At 47.7% G+C, this 14,769-nt stretch overlaps 1 protein-coding gene across 1 annotated transcript in view; it reads left to right on the top strand.

Annotated features, from left to right (window-relative positions):
• NADK (NAD kinase) overlaps window positions 1-8,219 on the top strand; it is a 53,513-nt gene extending 45,294 nt beyond the window's left edge. The window contains exons 9-12 of the mRNA XM_066637168.1: window positions 1,174-1,273; window positions 1,942-2,099; window positions 3,738-3,820; window positions 5,400-8,219. Of these exons, the coding sequence (XP_066493265.1) occupies window positions 1,174-1,273; window positions 1,942-2,099; window positions 3,738-3,820; window positions 5,400-5,550 (492 nt within the window). The 3' untranslated portion in view covers window positions 5,551-8,219. The remainder of the gene's footprint in view (window positions 1-1,173; window positions 1,274-1,941; window positions 2,100-3,737; window positions 3,821-5,399) is intronic.
• Window positions 8,220-14,769: the final 6,550 nt, after the last annotated feature.

Genomic DNA, 14,769 nt, shown 5'->3' with positions numbered 1-14,769 from the left:
TTGCATCTGGCATTCTGACATAACCCATTTCTAAAATCAGGAGGTTGCGCATACACATCATGGCTTGTACCCCGTAATGGAAAAGGGGTACCCCATACCCCTGCTTCCTCTTTAGATAACCATTCTCCAAATTGCCAGAAAGGGGTCCTGGGGAGGAGGGGTGGGTGTGCAGGTGAGCGAGGGCAGATGTCTTTATAGGTTGGTTTCATTTCTCAAATGGCATGTACACAGAGCTGTTTTGGTTTGTTAGGAAGGTGTGTGTATCAAGGCTGTATTTTTTTTCCTGCACCTGTGTTTTTGCTGCAGTACATTTCTCGTTTTCTGTGCGAGAATGTCATTGAATTGCTAATGTAGAAAACGGTAGTATTGAAAAGTTTCAAACTTGGCAGCCTTTTTCTTCAGGGTGGTAGTGGGGAGGCCTCTGGCTTGATATTGGGCCTAGCTCCATTTCCTGGCAACCTCTTTAGGTAGGACCAGGGTATGTCTGAAACCTTAGAATACCACTGCTAATCAGTTCAGACAATATTGAGGAGGACAGATCCAGAGGAGTGTCTGACTCACAATAAGGCAACTTTGTTTATATCCTTTTAAAAATATAGTTAATGGTTTTGGCTTCTTGGATTTTAATATCCATTCTTTGCAGTAGTTTTTTTTTTTTAATTTATCACAATTCATTTCTATATTTCTGTTTAAAACTCTTCTCCATAAGCTGAAAGTGGTTCCACAAAGAATAAAATGTCCAGTATGCAAAACAAGAAATTAAAACCCATTGTGGTCTGAGTTCTGAGCAATCTGCATAGAACATAAGAACAGCCCCACTGGATCAGGCCATAGGCCCATCTAGTCCAGCTTCCTGTATCTCACAGCAGCCCACTAAATGCCCCAGGGAGCACACCAGATAACAGGAGACCTGCGTCCTGGTGCCCTCCCTTGCATCTGGCCTTCTGATGTAGCCCATTTCTAAAATCAGGAGGCTGCACATACACATCATGGCTTGTACCCCGTAATGGATTTTTCCTCCAGAAACTTGTCCAATCCCCTTTTAAAGGCGTCCAAGCCAGTCGCCATCACCACATCCTGTGGCAAGGAGTTCCACAGACCAACCACACGCTGAATGTTTGAATGTGTCATTCCTACACGTGTCAGATTTCATCCTCTGCTTCCTGCTGGCAGGTCCTGAACGAGGTGGTTGTGGATCGAGGCCCTTCATCCTACCTTTCAAATGTGGACGTCTTCTTGGATGGGCATCTTATAACTACAGTGCAAGGAGATGGTGAGCTTCCTTTTATGAAAAAAAGTGGTGCAGGCTGATTCAGACATGATGCGGGGATGAGCCTTTGTGATCTGGGGTGGGGAGGGCAAGAGGTTTGTCTGCTTCTTCCTGCCCCCTCTTATGTGTGTGCAAGGTAGGGGAGGTAAAACTATTTCTGCCTGGAAGGAAACCAGAGCTGTTGATGCAGCATCCAGACAGAGGAACTGTGTGCTTGACTTCCTACCACAGTTAGGAGAAAAAAGAAGCCAGGATTCAACTGTGATTTCACAGCTTGTTTTGTTTCCTAACTGTGGTTGGAAATAAGCCAAGTATCTCAGCACAGCATTTCGGCAGAGGGAGGGGCCAGTGTGAGCTACGAGGCTACCTCTAAGGTATGAAGAAAGGCCAAAGGAGGAAACTGCGTGTGTTGCCAGTGCACACCCTTCTTTGACTTGAGGCAACACAAGCAAGAAGTTGTTGGGTGACTGGGTTTTCAAAGGAAAGGGGCTGATGGTTGGTCTACGATAGGCCCACCAAACCAGACTCTGGCCCAAGCCAGAGTTTCTGTGCAGCTGGCAGGCTGTTTTTCAGCTTGGGTAGGCTCACTGCAAGGGTGATGTTTTATCTGACCTATGCCTGAAAGACAGAGAGGGCCATTGAATATAATGGTTTTTGTTCCCTTTGCTCAGGAGTCATTGTCTCCACTCCCACCGGCAGCACGGCATATGCAGCCGCCGCAGGCGCCTCGATGATCCACCCGAACGTCCCCGCAATCATGCTCACCCCCATCTGCCCACATTCGCTGTCCTTCCGACCGATTGTTGTCCCCGCCGGGGTGGAGCTGAAGGTGTGTTCTGAACTGCATTCCTTCTTTAGAAATCTCTTTTTTTCTCTCTCTCTCTCCCTCTGTCACACTCCTCTGCACCTCCCTAAGCTGCCTGTTAGGCAACTTTCTAAAGCACTGGCACTAGAACCTGGTTCTCTTCACCTGCCGAGCCATGCAGCTTCCTTACGTAAAGTGCCAAAACACACTTAAATCCTAGAGGTCAGGATCAGATCAGTTTCAGATGAACCAATTAACAGCTTTATTTGAAGTTTTAAATTCTACGCAGTATATGGCAGCTTGCTTTCTTGGAGGGCTCTTTTGAGAAGGGGCTGTGTTTCAACCCCTAGCTCCTAAGAGCCTTCCAGCAAAGAAATCTTTCCCCCCCTCTAGGCAGGCCATTTAGGGATTGGCAACACCTATAAGCCTCCAGATCCCAGCTTCTAATGTGGAGTCTCTTGCTGACGTTGTTTTGTGTGTACACTCGGAGCTTTCCTTCCCTCCCTCCTTACAATTATCCCTGCAACCTTTCCTTTTTCACTTGGCTATCCCACTCTTTGACAAAAAGAAGCAACACATTATGTAACTGGGTATAAATTTGCAGCCACCCCCTTTCACCTTCCTGTTGCGGTTTAAGAAAAATGCAAACAAGTCTTAATAACAAATGATGCTGCATTGGAATGGAATAGTTGCCTGAATGTGATTATACACATGTACACGAATGATATTAAAATCCCCAAGCTATGCGCACCCAGGTGGTGGGCGCCAGTCAGCATGTTGTTCATTGCATGTGGCTCCAGGACCAGCCTTCCTGGGTACGAGAAGCACATTCTGTGTGCAGGTTGCCACCATGCTTTTGTGACCTTGTGCTTTGGTCACTACTTGCCCACCTAACTTCAGAAAGCTCAGGGACTTGGAAGCAGGTCTTCAGATGACCAGTACGGTGGTTGGTTGGTTGAGGGAGGAGACGGCCTATTTTTATAATTCCAGCTGCATTCTGGTAATTTTGATGGCTTTGACTGGGCAGACAATGTAACTGTTCCTCCTCCACTTTCTTGACTCAGCGTGTGGTCGGTCTGTGGAACTCCTTGCCACAGGATGTGGTGATGGCGTCTAGCATAGACGCCTTAAAAGGGGATTGGACAAGTTTCTGGAGGAAAAATCCATTATGGGGTACAAGCCATGATGTGTATGCGCAACCTCCTGATTTTAGAAATGGGTTATGTCAGAATGCCAGATGCAAGGGAGGGCACCAGGATGAGGTCTCTTGTTATCTGGTGTGCTCCCTGGGGCATTTGGTGGGCCGCTGTGAGATACAGGAAGCTGGACTAGATGGGCCTTTGGCCTGATCCAGTGGGGCTGTTCTTATGTTCTTATGTTATGTTCACTGCTCAGGTGTCTTCATAGGGAGCTACTTCCTGCTGAGTCAGACCCTTCCTTGCTCCATCTAGCTCAGTATTGTCAGCACTGACCAGCGGCATCCCATGGATTCTGCTGGAGATCTTTCCCAGCCCTGCCTGGAGATGCTGGCAGGGATTGAATCTTGGACCTTCTGCATGCAAATCCAGGCCCTCTTCCCACTGAGCTAAATCCCCTCCCCGTTCCTTCCGCAAGCTCAACTTGTTGCGCTCTTGGAATTCACATGCTTTTGTCTTTCCGCAGATCATGCTGTCTCCGGATGCCAGGAACACGGCATGGGTTTCGTTCGATGGACGGAAGAGGCAGGAGATCTGCCATGGAGACAGGTGAGGATGGTTGATTGTCAAATGACCTGTTATTGTTTAAAACATCACTAGTTCTGAGAGACTTCATTTTTCATTAGTCGGCAGCAGCTGAATGCCCTCTCCCCACAGGAGGGTGTTGTAATTAGATGGGTTTGTGATCCAGCACCTAGCAAATGCAACCAGTTTGAACCTGTCCCTGAAACTGAGTTTAACTGGAACAGGAGTTTGCTACCACTACCCAAAGCCAAGTATACCAGACAGGAGGAGTCTGCCTTGGGGAAACCTCCCTCCCAGAAGAATGAAGACCACCACCCCCCCCCCCAATTCCTGGGAGTCTGTTTAAAAGCCATAGGTCTGGGGCAATTCCTTCTTGCATGAACTGAAATCAGGCAGGTGACAATAGTACAATAAACAGAGTTTTATTTGATTAAAAGGATGAAAAACGCCAGAACAAAAAGAGCAAAGTAAAAAGGCACGTAAAAGAGCAAGAGCAAAGTAAAAAGGCATGATACCGAGAAATGATGGAAAGCCAGAGGAAGGTTTAGCTGGATAGATTGGACCCCAGAGGGCACGACAGCCAAAGAGGAAGTTGAATATAAAGTGCTAATGTGGCTTACTGGGTGCATTCCCTACCCCATTTCCTCACTCCAGTCCAGGATCTTGGTCTTTGGTTAATTTTTATAGTTTTTGTTGCATGCACAGATTGGTCGAGTTTGCTTTCTACCTTGTGAGTGCCATCTCCCTGGAGGAAAAGGACTGTAAGCACACGAAACCCAGGAGTTCACAAGAGGTGCAGGAGGGGCTGTAGCCCATTGGCAGAGCCTCTGCTCTGCACGCAGGAGATCCCGGGTTCAGTCTTCAGGGAAAGCTGGGGAAGACCTCTTGTCAGAGTCGCTGCAGAGCTGCTGCCAGACAGTGCAGGCAGCACTGAGCTAGATGGATAAAAGAGCAGAGTTGGTAGGAAGAGGCTTCCTGTGTCCAAGGGGGCTCTGTCTTTGGTGACTCCATCTTGCCCACCCTTGCCATCCTTGGCTGAGGGTGGTCATGTCCGAAGGCAGCGTAAAACACAAAAGAGAACGCAGCGAGGCTTTAAATTTTAACACAACTAGAAGGGAACTAAAACACAGCCATAAATAGTCTTCAACTAACCAGCACAGATCAGTTCAAGGCTTCTCTAGTAGGCTTTGAAAGGCCAGGAGGATTAGGGGGGAGTACTGTCCTCCCCCAAGAAGGGAGTTCCCTTACAGTTTGGGGGGAAGCCACTGAAAAGTCCCTGTCCCCACATACAATGATGACCAAACTTTTACTGCCAGGCAGCAGTAACCTAAACAGAAGATGTTATTTGGCAAGTGGACTTGCATGGAAGGGCGGCTGGCCTTCAGGCACCTTCATCCCAAGCTGTTCAGGGCTTTAACTGAATTGTACCTGGAAGGGAGGCTTGTGGATCATTGTCCTTGATTGGCCTCCTGAGCTTTCCTGCCAAGATCATGGACTCAAGAAAGAATGAAGGGACGATATCTGCTTGTTGCTATTGCTTCGGTTTTTGTCCTCTTTCGGGACTGGTATTAAACGAGAGCCGTTCCCCTTCTCTTCTTTTCAGCATCCACATCACTACCTCTTGCTACCCTCTCCCTTCAATCTGTTTCCAAGACCCTGTGAGCGACTGGTTTGAAAGTCTGGCCGAGTGCCTGCATTGGAACGTCCGAAAGAAACAAAATAACTTTGCCGTGGACGAGGAAGAGGAGTTTTGAGCATTGACTCCCGTGGAGGCTGCTTGGAGGAGATCTCCCTTGTATATGAAGGTGTATTTTTAAGCCTGTAGCTACTTGGGAGTAGACCAATATATCTATTTTGGAGACAGCTGCGTACCTCATATCGGTCTGTTTTGCTGGTGCTCTCGTGTCGAGCTGTTTCCCGTCCCCGGCAAGGGTTGGAGATGCGAGTCAAAAGCCAAACAGAGCACACAGAAATTTGGGCTCATCACGGCGCGACGTGCATTCCGAGCACCATGCCTCTGAGGCAAGAACTGTCACGGGAGCCTCACTGAAAGCGGACAACGTTTTCTTGTTTCCTAGGGTTGGCAAATCTACTGGTTTCTTTATCGGGCCTGACTGCAGATCAGGCAAATGTGCGATGTTTGTGCAGTAGCCCCAAACTGAAAAGCAAAAAAAAAAAATTTGTCAGATTTCAAAACAAGGACCCACAGTAATAAGTTTTCTGCTAAACATCCATTTTTCTCTTTCCGTTTCTAAGAAATGTATTTTTGACAGCTGCTTAGAACAGGGTTGTGTCTTTTTCTCCCTCTTCCACCATCAGCTCTAATAAGTGTTAATACTAAGTTCAGAGCACCTCCTTGACAATGATTGAAACCAGCCAATTTTGGTTGGTTTTGTCATCGAGGTGCAGCTTCTCCGATCCCCTCTGGATGAGACCACAGCATGAGAGGTTGTCAGGCAAGCGTGGCTTCTCAGGTTGTGTTGGAAAACGCTCTGGGGCGTACGCTGTGGTGTGTTTCGTGTGCACTGGGACCAGTTCTCGCACAAACTCTGCTGGGAACAAAAACCAAGCTCTTATGAGTCCTTGCTGTTTCAAAAGAGTTTGCGCTGGAGTTGTTTACCAGTGAATCATGCCAAAGTCATGCAATTCTCATGGCAGTTATGCAAAAAGATTCCAGCAGATTGGTTTCTGCTGTTTATTCTTCTAACGACAGCCATTTTTGCTGTAATATCTGACCTCAGTAGAAACACCTCCTCCTCCAGCTTTGGGGGCATATTTCTACTGGGCAGCACTGGGAGGGGGAATGCAGAGAAGATTGGTGGCAATGGGAGGAACGGAAGTTACAAGTGCTTCCCTTTTACAGGGAAAGGGTTCTTGTGGGGTCCTGCCCCACACCCCAACCAGCTCAAGAGACAAGATTCACGATTGCGCCTATCTCCTAAGCTAGTCTGCAGATGGCTCGGAGCTCTTTTCTGTATATTGTTCCGTAGCTCAACATGTGCAGGTTAAGAGCATCTCCTCCGTCTTTAAAAAATGCGTGCATCCGAGTGACCCATTCAACAGGGATCGGACCGGAGTTACAATCCACTTTAGGGGATACAGTCTGAGTAGGACGTTGTCTTCTGAACCATTGAGTGCAAACTTGGCTGCTTGAGACAGGGCCCTGATCAATGCCTCTTGACTCTAAACTAGACTAGTGCTACCGGACGTCGGCGGCAAGTGTCCGAATATTACACGACAGCCCAGTTGGAAGATTGGAGGATTCCCAGCGTATTTGCTCTGGTGCCTTAAGCGCGCATTGATGTTTCTTTCCCCTTTTGTAAAGCTCCTATCTTGTGGGTGTACATATATTTTATTTTTTAATTCTACTGGGCTTTTTACGAAGACCGGGAGAAGGGGATCGGTAAGGATGCAGGTGGTTTGTACTGAATAGATGTATTTATATGTTTTGCAAGCTCTGAATGGGTTGTGGCTCAGGTCTGTGGCTCTACACATGAGGTGGTAAATGCCAGGTGGACTGTATGACTTCTTGCTACAAATGTATGTGTGTGTGTGTGGGGGGGGGAGGCACTATTATACCAGTTTGAAATGTTCCCCTGCATTAAAAAAATGACTGCATGTAGAAATCTTGTCCTACTGGGAAGAAAGGTTGGAGTTCAACCTTTCCCTTGTTTTCAGTTTGATGGGAGGGTGTGTTTTCTCCTGTTTTACAAAGTCGGGGCTTTTTAAAAAAGGCATCACCTTCATTCTAAAGCAGAATCATTCTACTGCTGCTGGACTATACCACCCCGTTCTGCCACCCTGTAGTAGACCAGGCCTCTCAGTGTTTACATGGATGTTTTACATGAATGCTTTTCCCATTCTCTGACCTTCCTTCCTGCCCAAGCAGCTGTGAACTTGTTACAAAGGTCTTAAGGAGTGTCCTCGGCTCACTGCAATGTCTATGGCACAAATGGGGTGGAAAGGTGGGGAGAGGCAGTCATGACCCCCGTATGCAGTAGAGTTCGGTCACTGTTTTGAGGCTTTTAATTTTATTTCACCCCCCCCCCCAATGTTGACTGTTTAATTTTGCACAGAGCAAATCTTCAACTCATGACAATATGAACTGCACTAAAACTCTCTCTGTCTCTCGCACTCTCTCTATGTTAATGTATTTGTATAAAAACAAGTCTTGTTGAATGTTTTGTGGACTAGAATAGTGTATGTGTGTGTGTGGGGGGGGGGGTGTCTACCAGTGTGGTCTGAACAAACAAAAAGCTGCAAGGCCTCTTCTCCTACCTCTCCCTTTTGGAATTTTGGAAGGATGTTTAACCAGCTTTCAGATAGCTTGTTTTCACTCAAATTTTGTGCTATGGTTGTGCTATCATTGTTTTTTCAAGTCACTTACGGGTTTTCTAAACAGCAGTGTGTTTCTGTTTTGAATAGAAGTCTTTCTTTCTTTCTTTCTTTCTTTCTTTCTTTCTTTCTTTCTTTCTTTCTTTCTTTCTTTCTTTCTTTCTTTCTTTCTTTCTTTCTTTCTTTCTTTCTTTCTTTCTTTCTTTCTTTCATGCAATAATTTAAAAAGAAAAGGAGCCAGAGTTTAAAAAAGCCTTTTATTTTTAGCGTCCCTGTTGAGCGCTTTAATGTGGTCAGAAGGATTACTAGGGGGAGGCAGAAACTTGAGGCCGTACATTAAAATGAGTCTGTCTTATATGTCTTTTTTAAAAGGGAGAGGGTGAAATTAGCACAGGGCTGGCAAGTTACCTCCTAGTACAAGAGGTGGTTTGCAAAAAGCTGCCCCCCATCTCACAGATCATCAGTTCCACCACTTCTGCTCCAGTTCCCTGAATTTGAAAAGTGAGAAACAGACCAGAACTATAGAGAAGGGAGTGGTGAGTTGCGGCATCAGTGATGCTTCCCCCTCTGTTCCCAGGGTGTGCGGGGAAGAGCAACAATAGAGGGGGCACCTCCACCCTCCTGCTGCCTGAGGTATGCACCTCATTCGGCCTAATACGTGGGCTGGCCCTGTACTTTTGTTTCCTAAACTTTTTTTTTACAGAATATGACTACATTCTAGATTTTTAAAAAAATAAACATTTGTTATAAAGTCTCCCTCAAACAGATGCTTTGCTGTTAAAAGTCCCTCTGAAAAATCTAGTTTTATATATAACCATATCTTTCAGGTGTGTGTAGCTTGCTCAGCTGGGCTTTGGAGTGAAATTTGGTTCATATTCATATTGTTAAATGGCTCTGTTCACCCATAGGCAGGCAGACGCTGGAGTGGACTGGACCCTCTGGGGAAAACAAGTGTTGAAACCACTGAACTTCTCGTTTGCGATCTTGGCTTTGAGCAGCTAGCTGCCAATTAAAGTACACTTAATTGTGGCCTGAGTAGGGTGATTGATGTCCACCAACATTGTCCCTCTCCCAGGAGCAGAATTCCCATAAATCTCTTTACCCAAATACCAGAACCCAAGATCTGACGCACGGCAGGGTCAGCTGTGCTCTGTCTCTTCCTTACTCAGTCCTGCACATGTGCAAGGACAGGCTGTTGCCAGTGACCTCCCAGCTTTCTATTGTCCATGCTGAGTTGGGCACCAAGCGAGCCCAAACTCCACTTGCTGTCTTGGGCAGGGAACACTGAAGGAACGAGGAAGGAACAAACAGAAGGCATCAAGGTCAAAGCTGATATTTTCTGTACTGTAACCCAAATTCCACTCTACATCCTCAAATGAAGTTGTGAAATCCAATGTTCTTACCCATCCTCTGAAGTTTTTGTTTAGGCTGTGCTGTGTGTGAACAGCACACCAGACTCAAATCCTTTCCCTTACTGGCAAGCGACTTGTCTGAATGAATCTGGCAAGCAGTTGGCAGGTCCATAGATCATTGTCCTGCAAAGGGTGGCTTGTGAGCCTGCCCAGAAGGCAAGAATACAGGCACATGAGGAAAAGGTTTTGTAGGGAGGCAAGCCCACTGCAGGCCAAGGGAGCTCCAGAGGTGGTGGTTTCGCATCTCGTTCGGTGAAACCAAAATATGGGGGGGGTGTCAAACCTGCTGTGAGCTGCCAGCCTGTCTTAGGCACAGCTACTTTGACTAGGCCTGCCAAGCTGCTATCTTCCCTTAAAGTATCATTCATGTGCACCCAATGTTGGCATCCTAGAACCCTGTGGTACAGGGTGAGTCCAACAGGGATAGGGCTGGGAGAAATGATTTGCTGGGGTGGTGAGTAAAGGCTTGGTTAACTTGGCAAGGTGGGTGTAGCCCCGCTCGCCGACCATCTGTGTCCTTTTCGAACCCACTCTGCCACAAGGTCAACCCACTGTCATTTTCTGCAAGCTTGCATTGGCGGGGTGTTTGCTGCCCAGGTTCCTGAACTTTCCAAAGGAAAAATGCCCAATGTTTCATATTTGTTAATGCTTTGAAAACTTGTACAACAAAAGTGCTGAGAGCATAACTATTTTCCAGATCTTTTCAATAAATATTTCTTTTCCAACCTTGGCGTGTTGTGGTCGCATTTTCGCCGACGTGGGCATCGACTCGGAGTGAGGCTGCACTGTCGGCCTCACGGGACTTCGGGGGATTAGAAGTTGGAGAAATAAAATATAAATATTGTCCCAGCTGGATCATAGCAAGATGCTTCTAGTGTAGTACTATTTCCCAAATGGCAAGCCAGATTAATTTATTCAAAATATTCCTTTGGGCCCCCAAGGCAGCTAACAACGTACTTAAAATGCACCCTGGAAAAAAGAAAAGAAAATGAAAACCATGAGAAAAGGTTCAATTAAAATCGCAGCACAAAACACAATTCAAATTAAAAGTTTGGCAGAAAAGTGAAATCTTCACAGGGCACAATCCTAACCAGACCTATTCAGAAGTAAGTCCTAATTGTGTTCAATGGGACTTTCTCCCAGGAAAGTGAGGCTAGGATTGCAGCCACAGTCTGCTAAATGGCAATTGGGGCCCCCTCCAAGTGAGCATCACAAGGGATGGAGTTCTACAAGTGGGTGCCATGATCAAAAAAGTCACGTCTCGCTTCCTGGTCTGCTGGAGCTCCAAAAGGCCATTTGTGGGCAATCTTATTTAAGAGGCGGGCAGTTTAAATCCTGACGGTGACCTGGTATTAGACTGTTTTGGGAGATTTAAGGACTAAAGTCAGCGCTAAATTATGGAACTTCGTTGGGCGGGGCGGGGGGGTTTCCTATTTGCAGATAGCAGTCAGGTGTGGGTGGTCAAAAGTCTGGTTTCACAGCCCAAATGGAATTGCTCATTATGAGGAAGTCTGACCAATAATGATAGTTAAGAAATGTGGGCTCCTGGTGGGAGGGAGGGCTGGTGCTTTGCCCTGAATAGATGGGAAGATGGGATGCTGGAAGGGGAGAGGGCTGTGTGGTTGGAGAAGGCCCCAAGTCTGCCTTCTGCTTTGAATTCTGAGCTATGCGAATTGACAGCGCGAGCATGCGTAATGGGACCGTTGGCTAAGTTTGAAGCCTAAATTGATGATGTCACTTTCAGCCATGACATCACTTCTGAGTTAATGACATCACTTCCTGTGGGCGCCAACAGATTGGGGGTCCTCCTGGGTTCGCAGCTGCTCCTGGATTCCCAGGTGGCGGCTGTGGCTAGGGGGGCCTTTGCTCAGCTTCGGCTGGTGCGCCAGCTGCGACCGTACTTGGATCGTGCAGACCTGGCCACGGTGATCCATGCCACGGTGACATCGAGGTTAGATTACTGTAACGCGCTCTATGTGGGGCTGCCCCTGAAGACGGTTCAGAAACTACAATTAGTACAGAATGCGGCGGCCCGTGTGGTCACCGGAGCCAGGCGGTTTGACTCTTTCAGCCCGCTTCTCCGGGGGCTGCATTGGCTGCCCATTCGTTTCCGGGCCCAATTCAAGGTGCTGGTTTTGACCTTTAAAGCCCTATACTGCTCTGGGCCAGGATATCTTAGAGACCACCTACTCCCGTACAATCCGGCTCGCCATCTCAGGTCATCAGAGAAGGCCTTTTTGCAAGTGCCGCCACCCAAGGAGGTCCGGGGGGTGGCTGCAAGAAATAGGGCCTTCTCGGTAGTGGCACCAACATTATGGAACTCCCTTCCCCTTGACTTGAGAATGGCTCCCTCTCTTGAGAGCTTTCGGCGAGGCCTGAAAACACTGTTGTTTAAACAAGCCTTCTGATTTCTGGCCTTCTTAACTTTTTATACATCTTTTAGTTTTACAGGCTTGATTCCTCGGTGATCTGCTCTTTTACTCTTTTAATCCGACTACTGTTTTTATGGCCCTGTAGTGTGTTTTTAAATGTTTTTATCTGTTTGTATTAATGTTTTTTAAATTCTATTGTTTTTTAATATGTTGTTAGCCGCCCTGGGTCCCGTTAGGGAGAAGGGCGGGATAAAAATAAAGTTTTATTATTATTATTATTATTGTCATTCTAAAGTGGATCCTGGTCTTGACAAGGTTTGAGAACCAATGCTCTTGTCTTTGAACCGTGAGGGAAGGGCTGTCGGTCAATGGGAGAGACCCGGCTTTGCGTGCCGAAGGTCCTGGGTTCAACCCCTGGGAGGGCTGGGAAAGACCCCTGCGCTGAAACCCTGGAGAGCTGCTGCCAGCCAGTGTCAACAAAGCGGAGGCTGACGGATGATTGGCTTGGCTCAGTAGACCGGTGGCTGCCTGTGCAACACAAGTGTGCAGTGCGACAAAAAGTCTCTCACTTGGCAGGACTTTGCCCTTGGAGGGGAACGGATGCTTCAGCTGGTGCTCTGCACATCGGCTACCCGGTTTTGAAAGATGCAAGTGGAAAGGTGAAATATTGCAGAGGAGGCTGCCTGGGCTGGGAATGTGTTCCCTCCTCTCACAAAGCAAAGGTTATCAGCCCAAGGGGTGTATGGCTAATCTATCACAAGCACAGTCCCATCTGGGGGGAGATTTTTGCAGCAACTGTTACCCTGCACATGCCCAGTCTCAGAAGCTAAGCAGGGTCAGGCCTGGTTAGTACTTGGATGGGAGACCGCCTGGGAATACCGGGCGCTGTAGGCTTATACCATGATCTCGGAAGCTAAGCAGGGTCAGGTCTGGTTAGTACTTGGATGGAAGACCGCCTGGGAATACCGGGCGCTGTAGGCTTATACCATGATCTCGGAAGCTAAGCAGGATCAGGTCTGGTTAGTACTTGGATGGGAGACCGCCTGGGAATACCGGGCGCTGTAGGCTTATACCATGATCTCGGAAGCTAAGCAGGGTCAGGCCTGGTTAGTACTTGGATGGGAGACCGCCTGGGAATACCGGGTGCTGTAGGCTTATACCATGATCTCGGAAGCTAAGCAGGATCAGGTCTGGTTAGTACTTGGATGGGAGACCGCCTGGGAATACCGGGTGCTGTAGGCTTATACCATGATCTCGGAAGCTAAGCAGGGTCAGGCCTGGTTAGTACTTGGATGGGAGACCGCCTGGGAATACCGGGCGCTGTAGGCTTATACCATGATCTCGGAAGCTAAGCAGGGTTAGGCCTGGTTAGTACTTGGATGGGAGACCGCCTGGGAATACCAGGTGCTGTAGGCTTATACCATAGTCTTTCCAGATTGAAGGTTGCCAACCAACCAGTTCTTCAGATGTATTTATGGTGGCAGCCGGCTGCTTCTTGAGGTTGGGCTGATAGAACAGAGGGAGGTGTCATCACAGAGTAAACACTGTGGAAAGGTAGTGCAGAAAAGACAGTTATGTAATCTTTTCACAGAACTGCAGGGGAGGTGTGTTGTTACTACCCAACCCTCTGCTGTAGGCTTGAGCAAGAGCCTATTGGGTCTACGCAAAGGAGTATTGAGTAAGTCTTGAGCAAATGGTTATGGAAGCCAAGTCTGTGCCAGGTTATGGAAGCAATGTACAAGTCCCAGCTGCCTTGGAAAGGGGAAATGATAAACAAGCCAGTGTTGGCTCCAGGTTTTGGGGCTAAGGCCCTGGGAGGGCTCCCTCAACGGCATGTTGCCCCCGTGCTTTGGAGAGCCGATGTGTGTGCCAGCTACACTCACCCCTCCATGGTGCACAGAGACCTGCTCCCCACCACCTCCTGCTAAGCTTCTCCATTGGCCCCTGGCTGGCTTACCGGCTGACAGTGGAGAGCAGTGACAACGTGATTTTTAAAAGCATCTTGGCTGCCCTCCAAGTGAGAGATGGAGCTGCTTGTCAGCCTGCCTGGGAGAACTGGAGGCCAGAAGTGAGACCAAACCAGGAAGATCCATTCTGAAATGTTGTTGGTTCTTGGAAGAGAGAACCTCTATGATTGTACAAATGCCCTTGAGGGATTTAGAAATGCCTGCCTATGTAAACCGCCTTGAATAAAGTCAGAGGAGTCATCCGATGACCAGAAAGGCGGTATATAAATACCGAGTTATTATTATTATTATTAAAATGGTGCTGGGGTAAGAGGCAGTGTCTGTGACTGTCACTGTCTATCACCATCACCCAGTAAGCTTCCCTTTGCCAGGCAGTGGGGGGGCCTTCCCTGGGTTGGCCGGGTACCAGTGTGGCCCATTTCATGGCTATGATCCCCCTGCACGCCTCCCCCAGTAAGGTTACCCCCTGATGCACCCAACTCTGCCTTCAGCTTTACCTTGCAAGCATTTTTTTAAAAAAAGTTTTAAGTGAGTTGCTCCCCGTGAAGAACTGGGGGGGAAAAACAATACGCTTGACTGGCGGTATTGACACTTTATTGAAAAATACAAGGCCAGTAACAGACCTCTTCGTAAAAGAATCAGGGTTTAAAATTACAGTAGTAAACATGGTTCCGTTATAAAAACAAACGCACTTGGCTGTGAAGTCGCACGTTGGTTAAGACACTTGCGTAGCTGGGGGTGGCAGCAGATATTTCTAAAGAGTCGGGCAAAAATTAAAACCTGGTCACGTTCAGAGGATTAAAAAAGAAATTATTTGGGTTTAGCAAGAAATGAGACAGGCTCAGACACACAGGAGCAAAACTGCTGCAGCTTTAGCTGGTGGGGCG

Source organism: Tiliqua scincoides, chromosome 9 (genome assembly GCF_035046505.1).
Source record: "Tiliqua scincoides isolate rTilSci1 chromosome 9, rTilSci1.hap2, whole genome shotgun sequence".
NCBI lineage: Eukaryota > Metazoa > Chordata > Lepidosauria > Squamata > Scincidae > Tiliqua > Tiliqua scincoides.
The sequence above is the reverse complement of the archived record's forward strand: the minus strand, read 5'-3'. Positions and strand labels throughout refer to the sequence as shown.